The sequence below is a fragment of the Ursus americanus genome, chromosome 1, assembly GCF_024610735.1.
Source record: "Ursus americanus isolate L20-20 chromosome 1, mUrsAme1.1.p, whole genome shotgun sequence".
NCBI classification, from domain to species: domain Eukaryota; kingdom Metazoa; phylum Chordata; class Mammalia; order Carnivora; family Ursidae; genus Ursus; species Ursus americanus.
In genome coordinates this window covers 103,931,749-103,951,107 of record NC_142127.1, presented here as the reverse complement: position 1 = coordinate 103,951,107, position 19,359 = coordinate 103,931,749, and the positions used below count along the sequence as shown (strand labels likewise).

Below are 19,359 nucleotides of genomic sequence, written 5' to 3'. Positions count from 1 at the left end.
GCAATTAAATATTTATTGAACAAATGCAGAATAAATGAAGCAGGGGCGCTTTTAACCTGAAGATACAATAAACACCGCCAAATACTCAGAGGGCGTCACACAAGAACTGAAAGACTTGCTCAGTATTTCTCCAAAAGGCAGAACCTGAACAAAGGATAAATATAAGCAACCGGTAGGTCGCACGATAGTTGTACAAAGTGGATCGCTTATCTTAACAGCCTCCTTGCCGACAGAACGCATTCCCCCCCACGCGTCCCTTCTTCTGGAAGGAATGTGACATCTAACGCCCCTCCTGAAGGTCTTAAGTAGCTGCATTTTCATGGCAAGCCCTCCACTGCTGGCAATGGATGCACTCACACGATCAGGACAAAACTTCCAGTTCACAAACTGCTTTACTGAGGAAACGGTCTTCGGTTCCTCAGCTACATTTCAGCCTCCTGTGGGAGTGCTGCTCAGGAGTGAGGAGAAAGGAGAGCGTATTCTCCGAAGGGGGTGCGTCGGCATCCCCGGCAGCTCGGATACCACCTCTGGCGACAGGCCTCCTCCAACCCCAGCTGAATCGCTGTAACTACAACCGTCGGTGCGGACGGGAGTGTGCTGTGCGCTGGGCAGGGACGCACGGCCGACAACCGCTGACCCACATGACGCAGGAGAGCTGGACCTGATAAGCCACTAGGAAATACAAACTGCATAATACTGATGGGCTCCAGCCAAACTGTCAAATATTACAGAACGAGAATTGTTTCAACAACTATTCAGCATAATGTTTAAGGACAAAATATATATAATAGACTTTAGATATGTCTTTCATCACATACTCAGGAAGGAACGCTCAGGGGCTTCATCCATCCAGTACATTGAAAATAAAAATTTTACATTTCTCTATCTGTCGGTATACAGGACTCTGAAGGTGGATCTTGAACTCAGAATGATACATCAGTTTTCGAGGAAAGCCACATAGTCAGTCAGTCTGGCTAACTGCTGCTCATTGGGGATCGGGGGCACTGGGGCAGGCTCTGCGTGTCAAACAGAGAAACAGACTAAAGTTAGACCCCTAACAGCGCGAGGACCCTGCCACCCACACCCTTCAACGCCTGTAATTTAACAATAAGGAAACTTTCTTATTGATTGTGGACATTTCTGAAAACCAAGCAAAGCAGTCTCAACTTTGGTGAGTAGTTTTCCTAAACTGGCAGTGAGTAAAGGCATGTCTGGCTTCGTTGAAGTTTCCACGTAAACATGCAACATCTCTCTTAAGGAAGCACAGCTCTTGCTGGGAGGACACCTACCCACTGACACGAATTCAGCAAAGAATTACCCAGTATTTACTGTGGGCCAGGCACTGCTCTGTTAAATTGTCAGTGAATAAAAAAGCCCCACAAAGAACCCCATCAACCAGGAATTTAGTTCTAGCTTTTCAGTTAGCACATGCCAGCCTAGGGATGCCTTCTGAGTGAGTGCTGGAGAGAAGCTCTATCATGGCTTCCCTACACGACCAATGAGGCTGTGACTGGGCCAGAAGGTGCCATGGCGTCAAGGTAAGCTCCAGAGGGGAACCCACACGTTCTCTCTTATAACCAAATATGTTATTATAAATAGCAAGCATAGAATTTAGCCTCTTCGTTTATAAGGTTAGAGCTAAGAAAAACAGAGACACATGACAAAAAAGAAATAAAGAACAATGAAACATGTTTTAAACGAGCATATGAAAACATACCTGATAAGGGAATAAACCGGTTAAAGGACACATCCAGGGCCCCTGCAACTAAGTAAAATTAACAGCACAATTTATAGGAGTCATCATAATGAACTTTCACACAGAACACATCATTTTTAATGCAATGGCATTTACGACCATTTACTACTTCTCAGAGTTAACAATTATACTCTATATGATTACATGAGTCTTCTCATTACAGCAGTTTTCTCTCAGCAGCTAGACTCGCTGGGACCATGTCTAACCACTTCCTGTACCTTCACAGGGCAGAGCCCATTGAAATCTGAGTAATTCTTTACTGTGGGGTCAACAATGTCTAAACAATAGGAACTCAGGGCAGGTGGAAGAAGGAACTTTGGGTTGAAGGAGGAGGGCTTCCAGATGTGGGCATTAAGCTCAGCTCAAAAGACCTGGCAGAAAAGGACATTCCTGCCAAGCAGGAGGAGAAACCTCCAAGCAGGAATGAGCATGGCTCACTTCAGAAGGACTGAGGGACTGGGGATTCAGATGGACACAACGAGGGCAAATAATTTAAGCCAAAGAACTTAATTCTGTGCAAGCTAAAGCCATTGAAAATCTTGTTTCAGAGAAGAGTGTACACGTCTATAGTACAAGGAAAAAGGGGGAATATCTGAGTAAGATTTTTTTAAAAAGGGAATGGTTTAGATATTATGGATAAACACGCTCAGAATCGGACCCATAAATATAAGGATGGGAGACTAATGCTTAGTAAAAATTTAGTTGTAATAAGGATTATGAAAAACCCACATAAAATAGGTTTTCATACAAAGATGATGAAAAACCCATATAAAGGAAAAACCATAAGGATTATGAAAAACCCACATAAAATAGTTTTTTACACAAGGAATACATTTAAAAAAATTAAGGTAAAACCAGGTGATCTTTACAATCCTTTCTACCGTGTCTATCATTCCACGTCTGTATTTAATCTGACTTACTTTCACTTTGCTAGTACAGCCGAACCTTATTATCCAATGACTCAAACGCAATGTCTAGGAGCCTGAAGTGGTCTTAGAAGAGGTCAGTGTCGCATACATGGATGAAGAGCTCCACCTACCTGGCTTTTTGGGCATAACCATTCTCGTGGTGGAGTCCGCTTGCCATCCTTGTTCTAATATACCTAAAACGTGTATTTAACACACAAATGAAGAAATGAGCAAAAAACTCCTACAATTTTCATTTACAAGGTCCACAATCTGTCAATGATACTACTGGTATGGAAGGTCTGACAAGTGCAGGTTACCCTACAATGTGTATTTTTCTAGAAAGGTAGATTATAGATAGCATTCTCAGGTGAACTTACATTTGAAACATTTCTGAAACGTGTATCAAAGCCCATTTTACTCCATCAGGCAGACAGAGTCCCTAGCAGATGAGTCTTCTGTGAAGCGTGCATGACAGTATTCAGCTATCAGCAGAACTAAGCGCTTATGTCTCTCAGGAGGACGTATATGCCACCTTGGCCTGCGGTTGCTCTATCAGGTGCCAAGGACAAGAACCACGGCTCACACACGCAGGGTCCTGGCAGCAGGCACTGCTCCACGGGGACCATCTCAGGTCATCGTCACACTACTCTACTCTATAAAAGACACAGGACCATCACCTGACTGATGTGGAAAACGGAGTTTGGAGAGTTCCAGAGATGTGTCCTGGATCATGCAGTTAGCATTGGGGGGGGGGGGGGGAGTACAGAAGTCCCACCCAGGCAGTCAGTAAAGACTACGGCTCGGAGGGATGTAATTATGTAATAAACTACGGATCAATTTTAAGACGAATCAAAATAAATGTCTGTGAGTAAGCAACAGTATGACTTACTCCAGGAACGTTCATTAACCTGCTTGCTAGACATCTAAAACTGTGGTAAAATTTGCAAACTGGGGAACAAGATGTGGTCTTTACAGAGTTCCTATTTTAGTCAGAGAATCAAAAATGTCAATCATGGTAAAACAATGCTACAAGGCACGGACAATGTTCTATAGCAATTTACCGCAGCGAGGAGCTAGTTTGGGCATCACCTGCGAAATGAAAATGCAAAAGCATATTTGGAGACCAGCAGGTAAGAGGTCTGGTGAGAAATATTGAGGAAAAAAATGGGCTCAAAAAGGGACACTGGGAGGAGACTGCCTTTACCAAGGGCGGATGAACTGAGGATTTCTACATATGAGTCATGAGGTCAATTAAGATTTTCTTAAAAATACATTTATTAACATGTTGATTTTCAGAGGAAAAGAAGTAATTTAAAGAAATTACAAAGTTTAAGCTCCAAATTATGAATATAATGCTACTCGCCTGGCATACTTACAAAAGCAACTAATTGGTACATCCTTTACTTTCCTGCCTCTCGCATTTCCCACCACTTGTAAGACCGGATGTTATCGGAGCTGCGTGGGGCTGTCTCAAGTGCGTTCCTCCGCCGCCTCGTTGTCCCTGACTCTCAGTAACTCTGTTCCCACCACGTCCTTCCCTGCCTGCCCCACCCACTCCCAGTCAACAGCGGCTCTGAGTCCCCTCCCTGGGCATCAGCTTAGGAGGGCACCCCACTATTTCACAGGCCCACCGTTAACTTAAGTCTTCATCAAAGTTCTTAGAAATAAAAATAGAAATCACTCAGGGATCAGGCCCTGGGAATCATGATAAAAAGTGACTACAGGAACATCAAAGAGGTTCCAATAAGGAAAGAGCTAGAACGATCACATGAGAAAAGGGTACACCTCACAGACATAGCCAAATGTTAACTTCACAAAAATGGCAAAGTACTCCTTTTGCAAACCTTGTGTTCTAAGATATCATTAACCACCTTTGGCAAAAAGTGCTTTAAAAGTAAATAAGAATCTGAAATCTCTTATCCACACCCAGAAATCCAAAAAGTTTTTCTTGAACTCACTTGGTGGCGAAAGCGCTTGTGAGGCCCTGCTGAGTCTGGATGCCATCTCCCTTGCAGCACCGAGCGGACACTCATGCCGCGCCGCTGCAGAACCGCTGCCGGGCCTGACGACAGCCCGCTTCCAGCCCAGCCCCTGGTGGGGGTGCGCTGCCATGCAGTTTCCTATCCGCTTTCCAGGGAACAAACACCACCTGAACTCCAAAACCGACCTGTTCCAACAATGTATCCTTCCATTTTTACTGAAATGGAACAGCGAGCCCAAATTACCTTTCACAGCCTCTTCCACAGGGAGCCCGACAAAGGCCGCGAAGTCGTCGGCGATGATGGAGGTGTAGGCTTGAGAGACCAGGGCGAAGGCTCTTCTCCGCGTTGCATCTGTGATGGGAGTGGAGGGGCGGCAGACAGTGAAGCAAGAGAGCTGGCGTTCTGACACACAATTGCGTTATATGGTTGTCCCTGCCCAAATTTTATAAGCAAGACTAGATCCACCCCAAAACTTCTATGCTTACAGATATAGACACACGTGCCTGGCATGAAAGAGGTGCTCAGAATTGCCGAGTAAACAAATCAATTCCTTGTACCTCCTCTCAGACCGCAAATCTCTCTTGGAGGACAACAAAATTTACAAAGAAGGAAAAAAGTTAATATACATTAAGACCCAAACGCTAAGACAACTTCATTTAAATATATTTACGTACTTGGTGTATAATTTTTTAGATTTCTTTTTTACTCTCACTTACAAACACTGGACTGAATGGAGCAGAAAGGATCTACTTTGGTAATTAGTTGTCCTTTCTGAGGAGGGTCTCTGACCTAGGGTCACACCTAGAACTGCAGAACAAGCCCTGCAACTAGGGCACTCCACCGTGAACAAGAAAACCCCAAGCCCCAAATGCTGAGTCCGCAAACTGGGACTTAATACCTAACAGTTTCAGCCTCCCCTAGAAATACTGTCTTAAGAGGTCAATCCGGACCTTCCTGATATGCGGAAGAGGTAATCTGTCACATGGCCTCCGTCCCCCAAAAGGAGAAGACTCCCCGTTCTACCCTTAAGGGAAGGTGACCTGGCCTGAAACATTCCTTCCTCTTCTTTTCTAATAACTTCCCTGCCCCACATTCCTTCCTATGAAAACGCACCATTACGTACAGCTCCTCAGAGCTCCCCTCTCTTTGCTGGTTGGGATGCTGCCCAATTCATGGACTGCTTAATAAAGCCAATTAGATCTCCAAGTTTACTCAGCTGAATTTTTGTTCACACTAACTTTCAAGTCTGCTCTAAACTCCTGACTTAATTTGGGTTCAAATCCTAAGGTCAAATCCTGAATGACTGAGCCTAATTTGGCGGCGGGCGGGGGAGGGGGGAAGGGGGATGCAAACAATTCCAGCAAAAACCTCCCTAGAGATGACATGTGGGATTTCCCCAGGCTTACATTCCCACACTGAATATTTCAGAGATGACGCAGAGAAAATAAGTCAATGGTAGGAACCAAGGTCCAGCTAGCCTGTCTTCCTGCCCACTGCTCTTTCAGGAACATAAGGGCTCCTCCATCTGGTTGTCAACATGCTTAAAAATATTCTAGATTTTACTTTCCACATTCAATAGGCCAGTGTATACATACGATATAGCCCTAGAACATACTGAAAATCCTCTCTCCATTCCTGGGCCACTGCCTAACAACCGCACCAAGCTCCGTGGGCACCCTTTGCCCCCAGTTAGGCCCCTGGCTCTCAGACAAGCCTCACACCTTCTCATCTCCGGGCTCTGGGTTTAAGCTGTTGTGTGCTGTCTGCTCTCTACGACTCTTAGGTCAGTTTACAAGCTCCTCCTGCAGCGCTGAAATTCACTGCCATCTCTGCCCTTCCCTAAATTCACAGCGTTGTTTACACTACCCGTCTAACAAGCATGCTTTCACCACCTACAACACACTGCCCCACCCCTCCCCACTCCCATCACCTCGATGATCCCTAAACTTCTCTACGGGAGGAGGCCTGTCTTTTATAATCTTTATACACCCCCAAAAGAGCCCGGCCTCTCTAACGAAGTATGTGGTAAAGACATGCTTGTTGACGATATCACCAAAATGTAGCCTTTGGCTTTGTTCTCTCATATTTCTTAAAGATCGCTGACGTTCCACCACGTTTCTTCACTGCTCACTCAGCCTGATGTCCTCTCCTCGCCAGCTTCCACTCAGCCAGTACTGCCCCTCCTCCAATGCTTTCAGTCAACTCCTTCCTTCTTCCTACAGACCGCTCAGCGCATGACCTCACGCTGGACTTGAAAACTTCCTAGCGATAAGGGAACATTCCCTTATTGAAGGCCACGGGAACTCAATGAAAAAGAACCAAGAGCAACAATGGAAAAGGGAAATTCAAGTGTGCACTAACAAAGCCTACCATATTTTAAAAATACTAACTTGAGTTCAAGCACTCTGGTTAGATTTTTAGAACTGAGAGGAGATGGGGAGTAGAACAAGAATGGAATGAATGGAAGAGACACACAGAAGGAGAGGAGAGACAGAGAGAGGCAGGCCTGGCACACGGAAAAGAAGCAAGCACATGGGGAGACAGAAGCGGGTGGGCAGAGGAAGCGAAAACACAGGCTCCGAATGTTCCACAGGGTTGGTGAGAGGCCACAAAACGGGGGCTGCTTTTAACCATTCAGGACAGTCTAGTCACCGTGTGACCCTTAAGATCTGTGAAATGGGTCACCTCATGAAGGCGAACACGAGGATGGCACATTGGAAAGGAGATTCAACTGAGCCAGCACCTAATATCTGTAACAGTTCAGCATGGGACAGAGTCCTGGGGAGACCCTAAAAGAATGCTCCCTCTGTTGTGTAAAAAACACCCAAACGTGCTGGTTATCTAGCAGGAAGTGCCAGCTGCCAGTGCCGCACAGTCGGCAGATGAGCTGCCTGTCCCGCACGTTCTAACCCACCGCTGCCCTTCTCTTCCCGGCAGTCTGGACACCGCTGCCCGTGGCACCTGCATGCTCCCGCTTGCTGAGTGGGCCCACGGGTCACATGACTGTACTCCCTCTGAGCCCCCCTGCCTGGCTCTAGCTGATCCACAGCGCCTCGGGGGGAGCCCGTTCTGTGACCTCGGTAGTGTGGGTCCCTTACTTCCTCCCTTTGGGCCTCGGGTAAGAATGGCCACCATCCACAGCCAGTCCCTGGGTGCTCTGTCAGCCCCTGCTGGTCGCCTTTAGAGACAGCTCTCTCACTAGCCTCTCTTCAGTTAAGCCATTTCCAATTTTCCGGTAGGACTGTGACTAATTCAGAATAGAAAAGGAAAAGATCTGAGAATGTGATTGTTCTTAAAACAATCTAGAAAACCGGCAATTTGTAATACATTAAAACGTAAAATATTAAATTTAGCAGTAATTCAAATCTGTTATAAGCCTTCCTTCACCAGGCTTCATCCTACGGAGGAAATACATTACCATCCGTGAATCCGGGGATTTGTAAAATTCTCAGGATACAGGCACAAATATTGCAGGTGAACATGTGAGTGCTTATACATATTAACTAATTAGGCATATGTAAGCGCTTACACATATTAATTCATTTCTAACAACCCAAGGAAAACACTACTTATGATTCCACTTTACAAAGGAGAAAAACGAGGTAGAAAGGAATCACTCAAGTGGCAGAACCATGTGCGAACTCCAGAAGTACGGCTCCAGAACCCGAACTCCTCCATGTTGTGCTCCACAGCCTTCCAGGGGCCCACTGGACTGCCTTCAGAGAAGTGCTGAATCTGATGGAGCTGGAGGCAGAGGTGGTCCTGGGAGGACACACCGCTATACGCACTGAAGGCACCCAGGGAATATTCGCTGCGTGAGTCAGGAGATCGGAGCCCTAGTCCTGCCAGTGTCCCTGCTGTATGCCGCTGGGAAACGCCCGCGGCTGGTGCCCTCACACTACAATCCTAACACTGAACCAGATACTACAAAAATCCACCACCACAGTCCTTTCTCCTCTGGACTTACGTGAAGAGGTTAAGGCGGTTTCCTGTGGGAATATCCCGAACTACCCCTACTGTACCCGAGCAACCTTATACCACACCCCTCCTTTCCCACCCACTGGCCGCCCCTGCGCTCCCGCCCACTCCCTTCATATTTAAAGTAAGTGCCTCCTGTTTTGTCCCTTACATTGTTCTGTTCTGTGCTGCCAAAGCTTTACCATTAAAATCTGGTACATCTCAGAAGCAACCTTCACCTTCTGCTCTCCTAAAAAGATGCTATCCCTTGCCAGAACAATGAACAGTTATTCAAAAAGTCCTGCTGACTCCTCCGGAGCAGGAAGGTAGACAGTCAAGGCAGGTTATTAATGACAGCGACAAGGTAATGATAAGAGACAAGAATTGAACAACATAAAAAGAGCTCACTATATGAATTTATAAAAGAGTAAACCAGCAGATGTCAGGGGCAGGAGAACAGAGAGAGAGAGGCAGGGTCCAGTTTCATCGTGGGATCAGTGCCATGTCACACAGGCTTGTGATCCTTCAGAGCAATTAAAAAACATCTGAGCATCAGTGTACTGAATTGACTAGATAAAATCCAGAAGCTGGAGGCAACCCCTGTTAAAGCCTGAAGTCAACAGACTCCAAAGCACAGTCTCTACTTTCAAGTACATGGGGTTTAAAATCTTCACCACTCCATACCTTTAGTTTATTAGAGTATAACAAGATTTCATTTTAGTAGCAAAAAATCCTCTTACCAACAAGAGCAATTTCAATCTAGAACTAAGAGACAGTGAGGCCCTTACCTACCGATATAACCACAAGCAAGATGAAATGAAGAAGGGTGGTTACAGCAAATCCTAACACATGAAATGAAGACATTCTTGTAGCAAATCCTTACAAAAGAATTTTGAAAGCTGCCCTATTCTCCTAGCAGAAAACGTCTATTTTTTAAAAACACATCACTGACTTACGTCAACATCGCAGCACTTAGAGAACAGGTCTAATTTAATTAACCAAGAAGAAACACTACCTCTAAGTGCTTCCATGATTGGCTGGACCGCCTCAGACCACTGGTGCGCGCTGATGGTCGTATAGATCCCAGGGAAATCTCTCTGCCAGATTCTCTGTCCTACTGACCAAATTCCCCCAAGTTCAGAGTGTGCCTGCAATAAATATTACTGCCTTTGAGGATAGTCACTCCGCAGACTTACCAACAACTCTATCTTAAAACATAATTCAACATCTATTTTAAGAGATATAATTACTTCTTCAGCCCAATCACTATCAAAAAGGTTTTTAAATGCTGTGGACAGTAGTGCAAAATTTATTTGTATTTGGTTTATATAAATTTTTATTAGAACAGAAAATTTAAGCATAAAACAGTTGTCCAAAAATATTTCAGAATTAAGCCTGGAAATTAATTTTCTTAAACACTTGTATTTCAGTATACACATATGTGATAAATGTTGTGTACAATATTCATATACATGTGCATGTAAAATGTATATACATATTTTTTGGGCAAAAGTAATAGCAAAATGACTAATGATAAAGATTCATACACTGTAGCCTCTGCCAGGAGAGAATCCCTGCTAACATCACTGAGACTATGAGTGTAATTTATAGCTCTTCATTTTAAGTCAATGAAGCTGGAGGAACATTCCAATCTTACTTAATAGAATGTCTGGAGAAGAAAGACAATAAAAGTACTAAAACGGATTGCTGCTGAATACCAATAATGAACTGAAGAATTTAAGTGAATTCTTGGTAATATTCAGGGAATGTTTAAGAAATTCGCTTCGCATTTATGCTAGAAACAGGGAATCCCATGAAATTAAAAAATGTATTTCATTCCACTTTGGAAGAAACTTTTAAGACATTATTTCATCTAATCTCCCATCCAAACTAAGAAATCTAAAATCCTAATTAGCAAAAATAATCTTAATGCTGTAAAAATCATTTTTAGGATATTCTTAGAAATAATACCAATTTCAAAGTAAATACAATTACTGCATAAATCAGTTAAAAAAGCAAAACAAAACACAAACTAAACCCTTATTAAAAGGTCTCAGTTTTTTGCTGGGCAAAGTGACACAAGAAGCATCTTAATAAACATTATCAGCAGAAGCTGAGCACAGATTTCTATTCCATCCAAAGGAAATTAAATTTGATTACAGGAATTTGTAGATCTGTTCTTAAACTCTAATACCAGTTTAGTAACTATTTCTGTGAACTACAGGGGAAAGAAAATAGAAACTTAAAAAACTTTAGAAGGTTGCCATTTAAATGAATGCTGTTACTACATCCAAGTAGTAGGATATGTTGAAGAATACTTACAGATTTTATAGCAGGTGGTATCCGTTTCCAAAGATATCTTGCATTATTCCTAATTTACATCCCCCCAAGAAAGAATAAGCAATCAAAAAAAATCAGCTCAGTAAATGTTTAAAATTCTAGATCTCACTGCAAACACACAAAAGCATATTTTAAAATACTATGTATTTTAGAGTGAAATTTAGTTTTATATGAATTTGTCCAGGGGAAGTAAGAGTAGCTTTCCAGACAAAAAGACATAAAATACTTTCACCATAGTAATATTTTGGCATCTTCAGTGAATTTTTAATTAACGATCTAGATATCTGAAATTAAGGCAATGGTACACTAAAAACATTTAAGTAGGTAATTTCTTCACATATAAAAATAAACAAATTTCTAATCAAGGCTCTGGAATTCCCTGTTAATGTATGTGATACACAATGCTTTTCTCCTCATCATGAGCCCTCCTCTGACCAATGAGTGCAGAGCCACCAAAACTTCAAGGCAGTTTTTGAGAGTTTGAAAACTTGAACTACGACAAACACACGATGACAGGATTACAAAAATGAAACCAACAGCTCATATGATAAATGTCTAATAGTAACTGCAGGTTAGGTTTTTAGAAGATATGAAACAAAAAGGTTGAACAGAACTTGCCAACAACATTTAACAGTAATCATTGATGATTAGTGGCATAAGGGACTCCTGTATGCCTATGCTTTCTTTTCTTCAATGAACATGAATTAGGAATAACTAAAAAACAACACCTTTCAAAAAATCTCATATGCGTTGTTAATTAAATTTCTCTTAGCTTTCTCAATCTTCCCTTTCAGTGTCTCTTGATCTACTGATTACATATGAATATCAGTAAACAGAGGTCATATGAAAGTTTATTTATAAAGACAAAAAAGGTCAATGAATTGAAAGAATTTATTGACACTGTAGTTTCTCACAACAAATTAGAATGTCTTTAGAGAAAATATATAAAACAAGTGTTTCTTAAAACAACTCAGCCTAACCATAGTTTAAGTCACGATTCAATATAGGAAATAGGTATACTAAGTATTATAATAGAAGATAAAGCTCTTTGCGCCTTATGTTTTAATGATGTCTCTTCAATGCAAGAGTAATTTCTGTAGAATCCTGACGAAGCTGCTACTCTTGGCTTAGGTAGAAGGTACTTACATGTCATTATGGAGCAGATATAAAGCTAACAGCTGACCATACACTGGGGGAGTAGCAATTCCTCCAGGAGCCTGTAAGGCCAAAACCGAAAAACCTTATTTATATTTATGCTTAAAAAAGGATTTTATTAACACTAATCTAAAAAATAAGCCTATTTTACAATACTTGGTACTACAGATGTAGAAAGAGCTTAGAGAAGTACCAAACACTAAAAACCAGTGTTTAGATCTGCCATCAGCTGTGATTTTCTCTCCCTCCAAAGCTCTGTGTCTTTATATGCAGAAGAATATTTACGTGGGATTCCTTTCCCAGTTCTCAAATTCTTAAATGGGCTTACTATTAAAAGAAACAAACATTTCCAACAGATTCCTAAAGCACCATGATTCTGCCCATCGTATCAATCTTGTTGAATAGCTAAGTAATGAGTGATGAACAGAAAAAAATCACAGCCGAGTGTTACAAAGATATTTCTCCATTCAAATTTGATTCATTCAGAAAAGATCTATTAAGTGTCTATTAGTGAGCTGCTGCTTCTGGCTGTCGTCTCCTTTGGTTAACTTTTTATACTAATATTATACATGATTTTCCAGTGCCTTTCAAAGAAAAAAAAAAACCTCTCAATTAAAGTTAACAGCTGCATGATATAACTTTCATCAGTCTTATACAAGAGGGAACGGTAAGCTTAGGTGGTAACATTATGAGACTAAGGACTTTCTGAATTGATAAAAGGCTACTCCTTCTTTGGTCTGTGCGTATGCCTGCACAAATATCTTTAGTAAAATCTCCATCCCCCCGCCTCCCACCATATGGGGAGGAAAGACACCCAGTCTAATTAACACAGGAAATATACTGGAGGATGTCAGGAGCAAAGATGCCCAGGGTTTTCGGACTCACTAGCTGAAAACAAACAAAAAGCTCCCAGCGAGCTCGGGGAGACGGGGCCCAGACCCGTAGCCTTCGGGGCGGACCCCGGCGTCCTGAGCTCCCCACGCCCGCCGCGAGCCCCGCGGGCCCTGTTACCCTGGAGACTGGCACCGCCCGGGGGCGGCAGAAGACCCTGCGGTTTCTCCCAGCTCGACGCGAACGGCTACCTCGAGCTCCTGGTTCTCGCACTGATCCAGCAACTTTTTGAAACTAAAGGCACTTTCCGCCATCACCGCCACTGGCATCTTCCCGGCCGGTCCCGCCGCGGCACCCTCACAGAAGCAGACCCCAGACAGTCCCTCGGGCCGTCGCGCCCGCAATGACGTACAAGGCCGCCGCCGAGCGCCCCGGCGCAGGTGCGCCGTCCGTTCCTGCGCGTCGTCGGACGCTGCTGCGCTCGGGAAGGGTCGCTGCCGCTCTGGCCGCCACTCTCGGTGCTCTGGAGGACCCGCCCGGCCTCGCGGGAAGCGGCTTCCGGAGCGCGAGGCTAGAACTGGGAAGGGAGGGGTATGCGCGATTCCAGGACAGCTCGGCGTCTCCGCGTTGCGGCTTGATACGCATGCGCACTTCGAGGAGCAAGCCGCGCGTGGGGTCCCTGGGCGGCTGGGGGGCCTGATTTGCGCCCCTCCTGCACTTCCAGACTCGTGTGCTCGGAAACCGGTCAGGTGTGGGTTTCAGCCCTGGAGCCAGCGTGGCCGGACCGCTCGCCGGGCTTGGAGATCGGGCCCCAGATCACCCTGGCCTCCCCCGCCACCGGGCCTCCGTGGCTGCTTTTCGCCCGCGGACGGTCTCGTGTGCAATTGCATTGACTTATAGCCGTGTTGCCCTTCACGAGACCGCCAGCAAAGAGGCTTCTGTTCGTGTCCTGCTGCAGGGTTAGCTGCACCATTCGTGGGCCCAGAGCAAACTGCAAAGGCAGGCCCTCGTTCAGAAAATGGGAGGGGAGCATCAAGGGTAATATAATGTAAAGCTTTTTCCTTTGCAGTGTACCTCAATTTTTCATAGTGCTTTTTGCTATTTAATATGATTCTAAGTAAAGAAAAATTAAAAATGTAAATTATTAGCATGAACCTTCCCATCTGTCTTTACGTGGTGTACTGCCAGTTTTAAAATCAAATGTAAGTGCGTTTAACTCCTCTGTGGAATCACAGAAATCACGTAGTTCGAATGTCATAGCTCGTAGATGCACATGTATGTTGTTATTAAAACCACGGAAATGCTGCCCGAAACTAAACTATTTTTCACGCACATACTCTACCAGCACTTTCTACGTTTTGCGTACTGATGGGTAAGGAGGGGCTGAGAGGAATAGGACCGTTCCCTTTGCTGCCATGTTACCATTTTCAGCACAAAGGAATATTTCAGCAGGATTGCAAGGAAGTAATGTAGGTAAGAAAGAACAGAAGAGCGTTCCTTGGACGTTCACGTTCCTTAGGACATCATGGCCTTCATTATGCCTTTGAAGAAAGTTCAGGTTCCCAGGGAAAATGTGGCTTCTCGGGGCTGTCCGCACGCAGCTCAGTCAGTTGTAGGCACCGTGCGCTTACCTTGCGAACACACTTCGAGGCTCACTGGACTCCCACCATTGGGGGTCCCCTGGGAATTTACGTGGTTGTTGGAGCACTGTGGAAGGGCAGGGAACACCCGTATGGCTCATACCTCTTGGCTCACGTGCAAATGCTCTATCATCCCTGGGCTTCACTTGCCAAACATGCTCAAAGGTGAAATTACTAAGAATTTCAAGGTAGTGACAGCATCACTGATTATTTTTGTAGAATAAATACTGTTTCCATGTGGAAATGACTGTGTAATAATGCTTCGGATGGAATATAAAGATAAATCACTACAAAACTCAAAGAATTGGCAACACTGAATAGGAAGGTACACGGGCGCCTGGGTGGCTCAGTCGGTTAAGCGTCCGACTCTTGATTTCGTCTCAACATATCTCAGGGTCGTGAGATCCAGCCCCGAATTGGGCTCTGGGGCTCTGTGTTCTGGGGGGAGTCTGCTTGAGTTTCTCTCTCTCCCTCTGCCCTGCCCCCGTGCTCTCTCTCAAAACAAAAGCGGGGGGGGGGGGGATAGCTGGCATAACTGCAGATAATTTGGAGGAATAAAGCAACCAAGTTTCATTAATGATATGAAGAAGAGGAGGACCAAGAGGCAAAATGATTCTAAGACCACTTGACATAAATTTGATGACCAGGATTTAAAATTTTTAACTTGTAATAACAGCTGCCAACATATTTGGGGCAAAGAAAGATTCAGTGGAATCAACTGCCCAGCAATTTGATCATTTAAAAGGAAAACTATGATTGAAAGTTTTGGCAGGTACTCTGGGCTGCCAAAAGGTGAAGATGTAATAGATGGTTCTTTGCTGAATAGAGAATCCCAGTGAGCCTTTGGATAAGACCACAGGTCACAGGTACAATTTGGGGTGTGGGCAAGAGCAGTTGGGGCCCAAGGGGAGACGTTGGCCTGGAAACAGAGAGCTCCGAGTGGAGTGAAGGGCTGTTGGGTTTCCAGGGCTGTGATGCTGGCATCCAGTTTTAGGTTGTTACTGTGCGTGCTGCACCTGTCTTTACCTCCAAACTGTCAACAATAGGCAGGGGGAATGGAGGGGTAGGAGAGAGGTCAGGCTGGTGTAAAAGGCAGTCATTTCAGGACGTAGGACTCAGAAGAGAGATTGGACTTGGCAGAAGTAGGCAAGAGAAGAGGCCATGGGAAGGAAGGTCTGCATGCTGGAGATGCTGACTCAGGGGTAGCAAGGGTTGCATTTCTCCCTGCTTGTGGGGTGAGGGGTGGGTCAGCCCCCCAAGGGAAGCATGGACTCCCGTGCTGAGAGCCTGATCTCATACCATATACAATAATTAACTTGGACTAAATCAAAGACCTCAATGCAAGAGTTAAAATGATTAGTAGAAAACGTAGAGTAAATCTTCCTGACCCGGCATTAGGCACTGACTTCATAAATATGACCCCAAAGGCACAAGAGAAAAAGAAAAAATAGATAAAGTTAAACATTTTTGTGCTTTGAAGGACACCATCAAGAAAATGAAAGGACAAACGCATCAAGAAAATGAAAGGACAAACGCAAAATGGGAGAACATTTTGCAAACCAGATACTTGATAAGAGACTTGAACTTATCGATAAATAACTCTTACAACTGAAAAACAGAAAGGCAAATAACCCAATTTAAAAGGGGGCAAAAGGGGGGCGCCCGGGTGGCTCAGTCGTTAAGCATCTGCCTTCAACTCAGGTCATGATCCCAGGGTCCTGGGATCGAGCCCCGCATCAGGCTCCCTGCTTGGCGGGAAGCCTACTTCTCCCTCTCCCACTCCCCCTGCTGGTGTTCCCTCTCTCACTGTGTCTCTCTCTGTCCAATAAATAAATAAAATTAAAAAAATAAATAAAAGGGGGCAAAGGATTTACTCAATTCTCCCAAGAAGACATGCGAATGTCCAAAAAGCACATGAAAAGATGCCCAAGAACATTACTCATTAGGGAGAGGCAGATAAAACCCCAAATCCCATCCACTAGGGTAGTTAAAACGAGCAAGGCAGATAATACTAAGTGTCGGTGAGGATGTGGAGAAGTTAGAGCCCTTTTACGCCGCAGCTGGGAGCACGATGTGCTGCGGCTGTCCTTGGAAAACAGGCTGACAGTTCCCCCGAAGGTTAAACAGTCAGCATGTGACCCACCATTCTACTCCTGGGTCTATACCCAAGAGAAATGAAAACAGGTGCATACAAAACCTCGTGCTCGATGTTCAGAGCAGCATTCTTTATAACAGCCAAGAAGTGGAAATAATCCAAACAGCTGGATAACAGACAGATAATAAAATGCAGTATATCCAATATAGTGGAATATTATTTAGGAATGAAAGCAAATGATGTACTGATGCCGGCTACAACGTAGATGACTTTGGAAAACGTTGCATTAAGTGGAATAAGCCAGTGCAAATGACCAAATATTGTATGATTTCATTTACATGAAATATCCAGAATAGGCTATTCCACGGAGGCCGATAGTAATCGGCAGCAGGTAGCAGGACCTGGGGCGGGAGGAGGGGCCACAGAGGACCAGGGCTGTGGCTGGAGTTTATGGACAGCTCTGCCTAGACTTGCAGGGAAGCAGCTGCAGGAATGGGCCACCCACCCCGGAGCCAGCGGGCCTCTGTGGCGAGGGCCTGGGTTTCCCACTCGGGGCAGAAGCTACCATCAGAGCAGGACCAGCTGCCTCTGTCAGCTGGATAGGAAGAACAGATGGGGAGGGCAGGGGGTGCCTTTTTAATTCCTGAGACATCAGACTCTCAGCAGAATAGAGGAGCATATTGATTCTGGTGGGTGGTCCTCTGGAAGAATTGGGATTTGGGGGTGCTGATGTGGCCGAGAACAGGAAAGGAGGTTCTCATGGACTGTCACTGGACCACTGACTTAGAGGGACATTTGTGTCTGTGCTTGGTAAAATCTCAGATGGAGTTCTGCGCAAAGTCATCCCCTGCAGATGGCAGTGCAGGTGGGTGCCGCCATTTTGGAAAGCAAGGTAGCAACACACAGTGGGGGCCGCAACACGGCCTTCGGCTTCAACGTAGAGTCCTGACCCCAGAACTTATCCTGAGGAAGTCATCGCAAAAGAGGAAATCAACCATGGTGAGGAACACAAAATACAAAAGCTAAAACCCTGGAAATGAGCTACGTGTCTAACAGGGGAAAGGTCAACCATGGCGTGGTCAGGCAAGGGGATGTTTTGAAGTCATAAACTCATTAAAATCTATGTAAAAGGAGCCTTTCTGAAATAACATTAAGGAAAAACAGGAAATAATACAGTCTATGTTACTATGTTCCAGACCAGATTTATGGGGACACGTTGGAAGGGACATAGAACTGAAAGCTCTTGTAAGATTAAGGGGCTAAATTATATGTGAGAAATATTTTCTTTTAAGATTTCTTTTAATATTGTGAAATTATTTTAGTGATGATTTTTTGCCCCAAATCTTACACAACCTTAACAATCCAAAAAATAAAAAATAAAAATAGGACACATCTTTCTTCCCCCACCCCCTTTTTCCTGTTGCTCATGTTCACAGGTGAATAACAGAAGAGAACATTTTTGCAAAACTTCAGAAAGGCCCAGGAGCGAAGGGCAGATAGGCGTTAGGGGAAGTTCCGAGGAATAAAGAAAAGCCGTAAGAAAGGATGTCAGTGGTGGAAGCAAAGGGATTATAAATAAAGCAGGAAGAAGGGGGTGCGGTGGTGGGCGGAATGGGGGCGGGCTTACAGACTCACTATGTCCTCCGCACAGATGTGGCCAAGGACCTGGGGTGCGGAACTGCTCACCATGCTTTCCATTGTTCGTTTTATTTAATTCTGTGAGTTGCACGGGGTGGCATCTCACAGCCATATTGCAAGCACGAACCTAGCAGGTGCTCCATTAATGTCTGTGGAATGAACACGGATGACACGTACCCATTTTCTTTCTCCGTTCTCCGAGAACAGGACCTTGCCTTCTCTTCCCCTTCGTCCATCAATCCTTGCTTCATTTCCTTGCCCCCCCAATCCCTTCGGGGTGCTCCGATGCCTTCAGAACCAGTGTCAGTTCTGACAAAAGGGTACTGCTCTCCCCTCCGCGCTGAGGGGGATTTGGCTCACTGTGTGCTCCCGGACCTCAGTATGGGACGTGGCTGGAACTGCTCTTGTCTTCAGAGAGCCCAGGATGGAGGGCCATGCTGGTCACCCTCCGGAATCAGCCTCCCCGCCCGTACCCAGTACTTCTGCCTATGACCTCTGACCTCTGACCTCTGACCTGCAACACTTCCTCGTTGCTTATGCAGGTTACTTTTGTCTTCTTGACGCCTCCAGGGTGGTAGGGCCACCCAGAACCCCAATCCACCCCCACTGGGTTGGAACTCCAGGATCCTGTCTAATCCTCCTGAATTTTCTCCCCTCGCATTAGGTCACCTCCTCCACACTCACGCTTTTGTCAGAGAGTTTTCCTGGAATCAAAAGAGGCAAATTCATGGCACGGATCAGTGTGTGTGGGGGGGTGCAGCTGCCCCAGCAGGTGACTCTAGCCCACATGACTAATCAATCACAGCCTTCTTTCCCACGTAGTGGTCTCGGGCTCCGCCTCGCCGGGGGAGGGCAGCCAGGCCCTCCGCACGGATCAGCGACCTCGTGGGCACCCTGTGCCGGGACAGGGGGCACTGCAGATATGCGCGCCTGGTTCCTCGCCGTTGCCGCGCCCGTGTGCTTGACCAGGGCCCTGATCTTGAGCATTTCCAGAGGTGGGATCAGATTGTCCTTCCTGCTCAGACAGTTCTCTCCTGCCTTCTGTGTGCTCGGGGCT

At 45.2% G+C, this 19,359-nt stretch overlaps 1 protein-coding gene across 1 annotated transcript; it reads right to left on the bottom strand.

The window, feature by feature from the left end:
* Positions 1-803: 803 nt before the first annotated feature.
* COPS8 (COP9 signalosome subunit 8) lies at positions 804-13,373 on the bottom strand. The gene is made up of 8 exons (XM_045794044.2): positions 13,181-13,373; positions 12,090-12,160; positions 10,926-10,974; positions 9,619-9,751; positions 4,890-4,997; positions 2,796-2,858; positions 1,718-1,765; positions 804-1,016 (listed from the first exon to the last, which is right to left on the bottom strand). Exons 1-8 carry the CDS (start codon positions 13,256-13,258, stop codon positions 937-939), a joined length of 630 nt encoding a protein of 209 aa, XP_045650000.1. The 5' UTR covers positions 13,259-13,373; the 3' UTR covers positions 804-936.
* Between the last annotated feature and the right edge of the window lie 5,986 nt (positions 13,374-19,359).

Excerpts from the sequence above, each read along its gene's own strand:
- COPS8 (XM_045794044.2), bottom strand. The coding sequence starts at position 13,258 with ATGCCAGTGGCGGTGATGGCGGAAAGTGCCTTTAGTTTCAAAAAGTTG. Across the intron at positions 10,975-12,089 it reads TATCTGCTCCATAATGACAT|GAATAATGCAAGATATCTTT; the intron begins GTAAGTACCTTC and ends GATGTAAATTAG. Across the intron at positions 2,859-4,889 it reads TGTGGAAGAGGCTGTGAAAG|GTATATTAGAACAAGGATGG; the intron begins GTAATTTGGGCT and ends TACACGTTTTAG.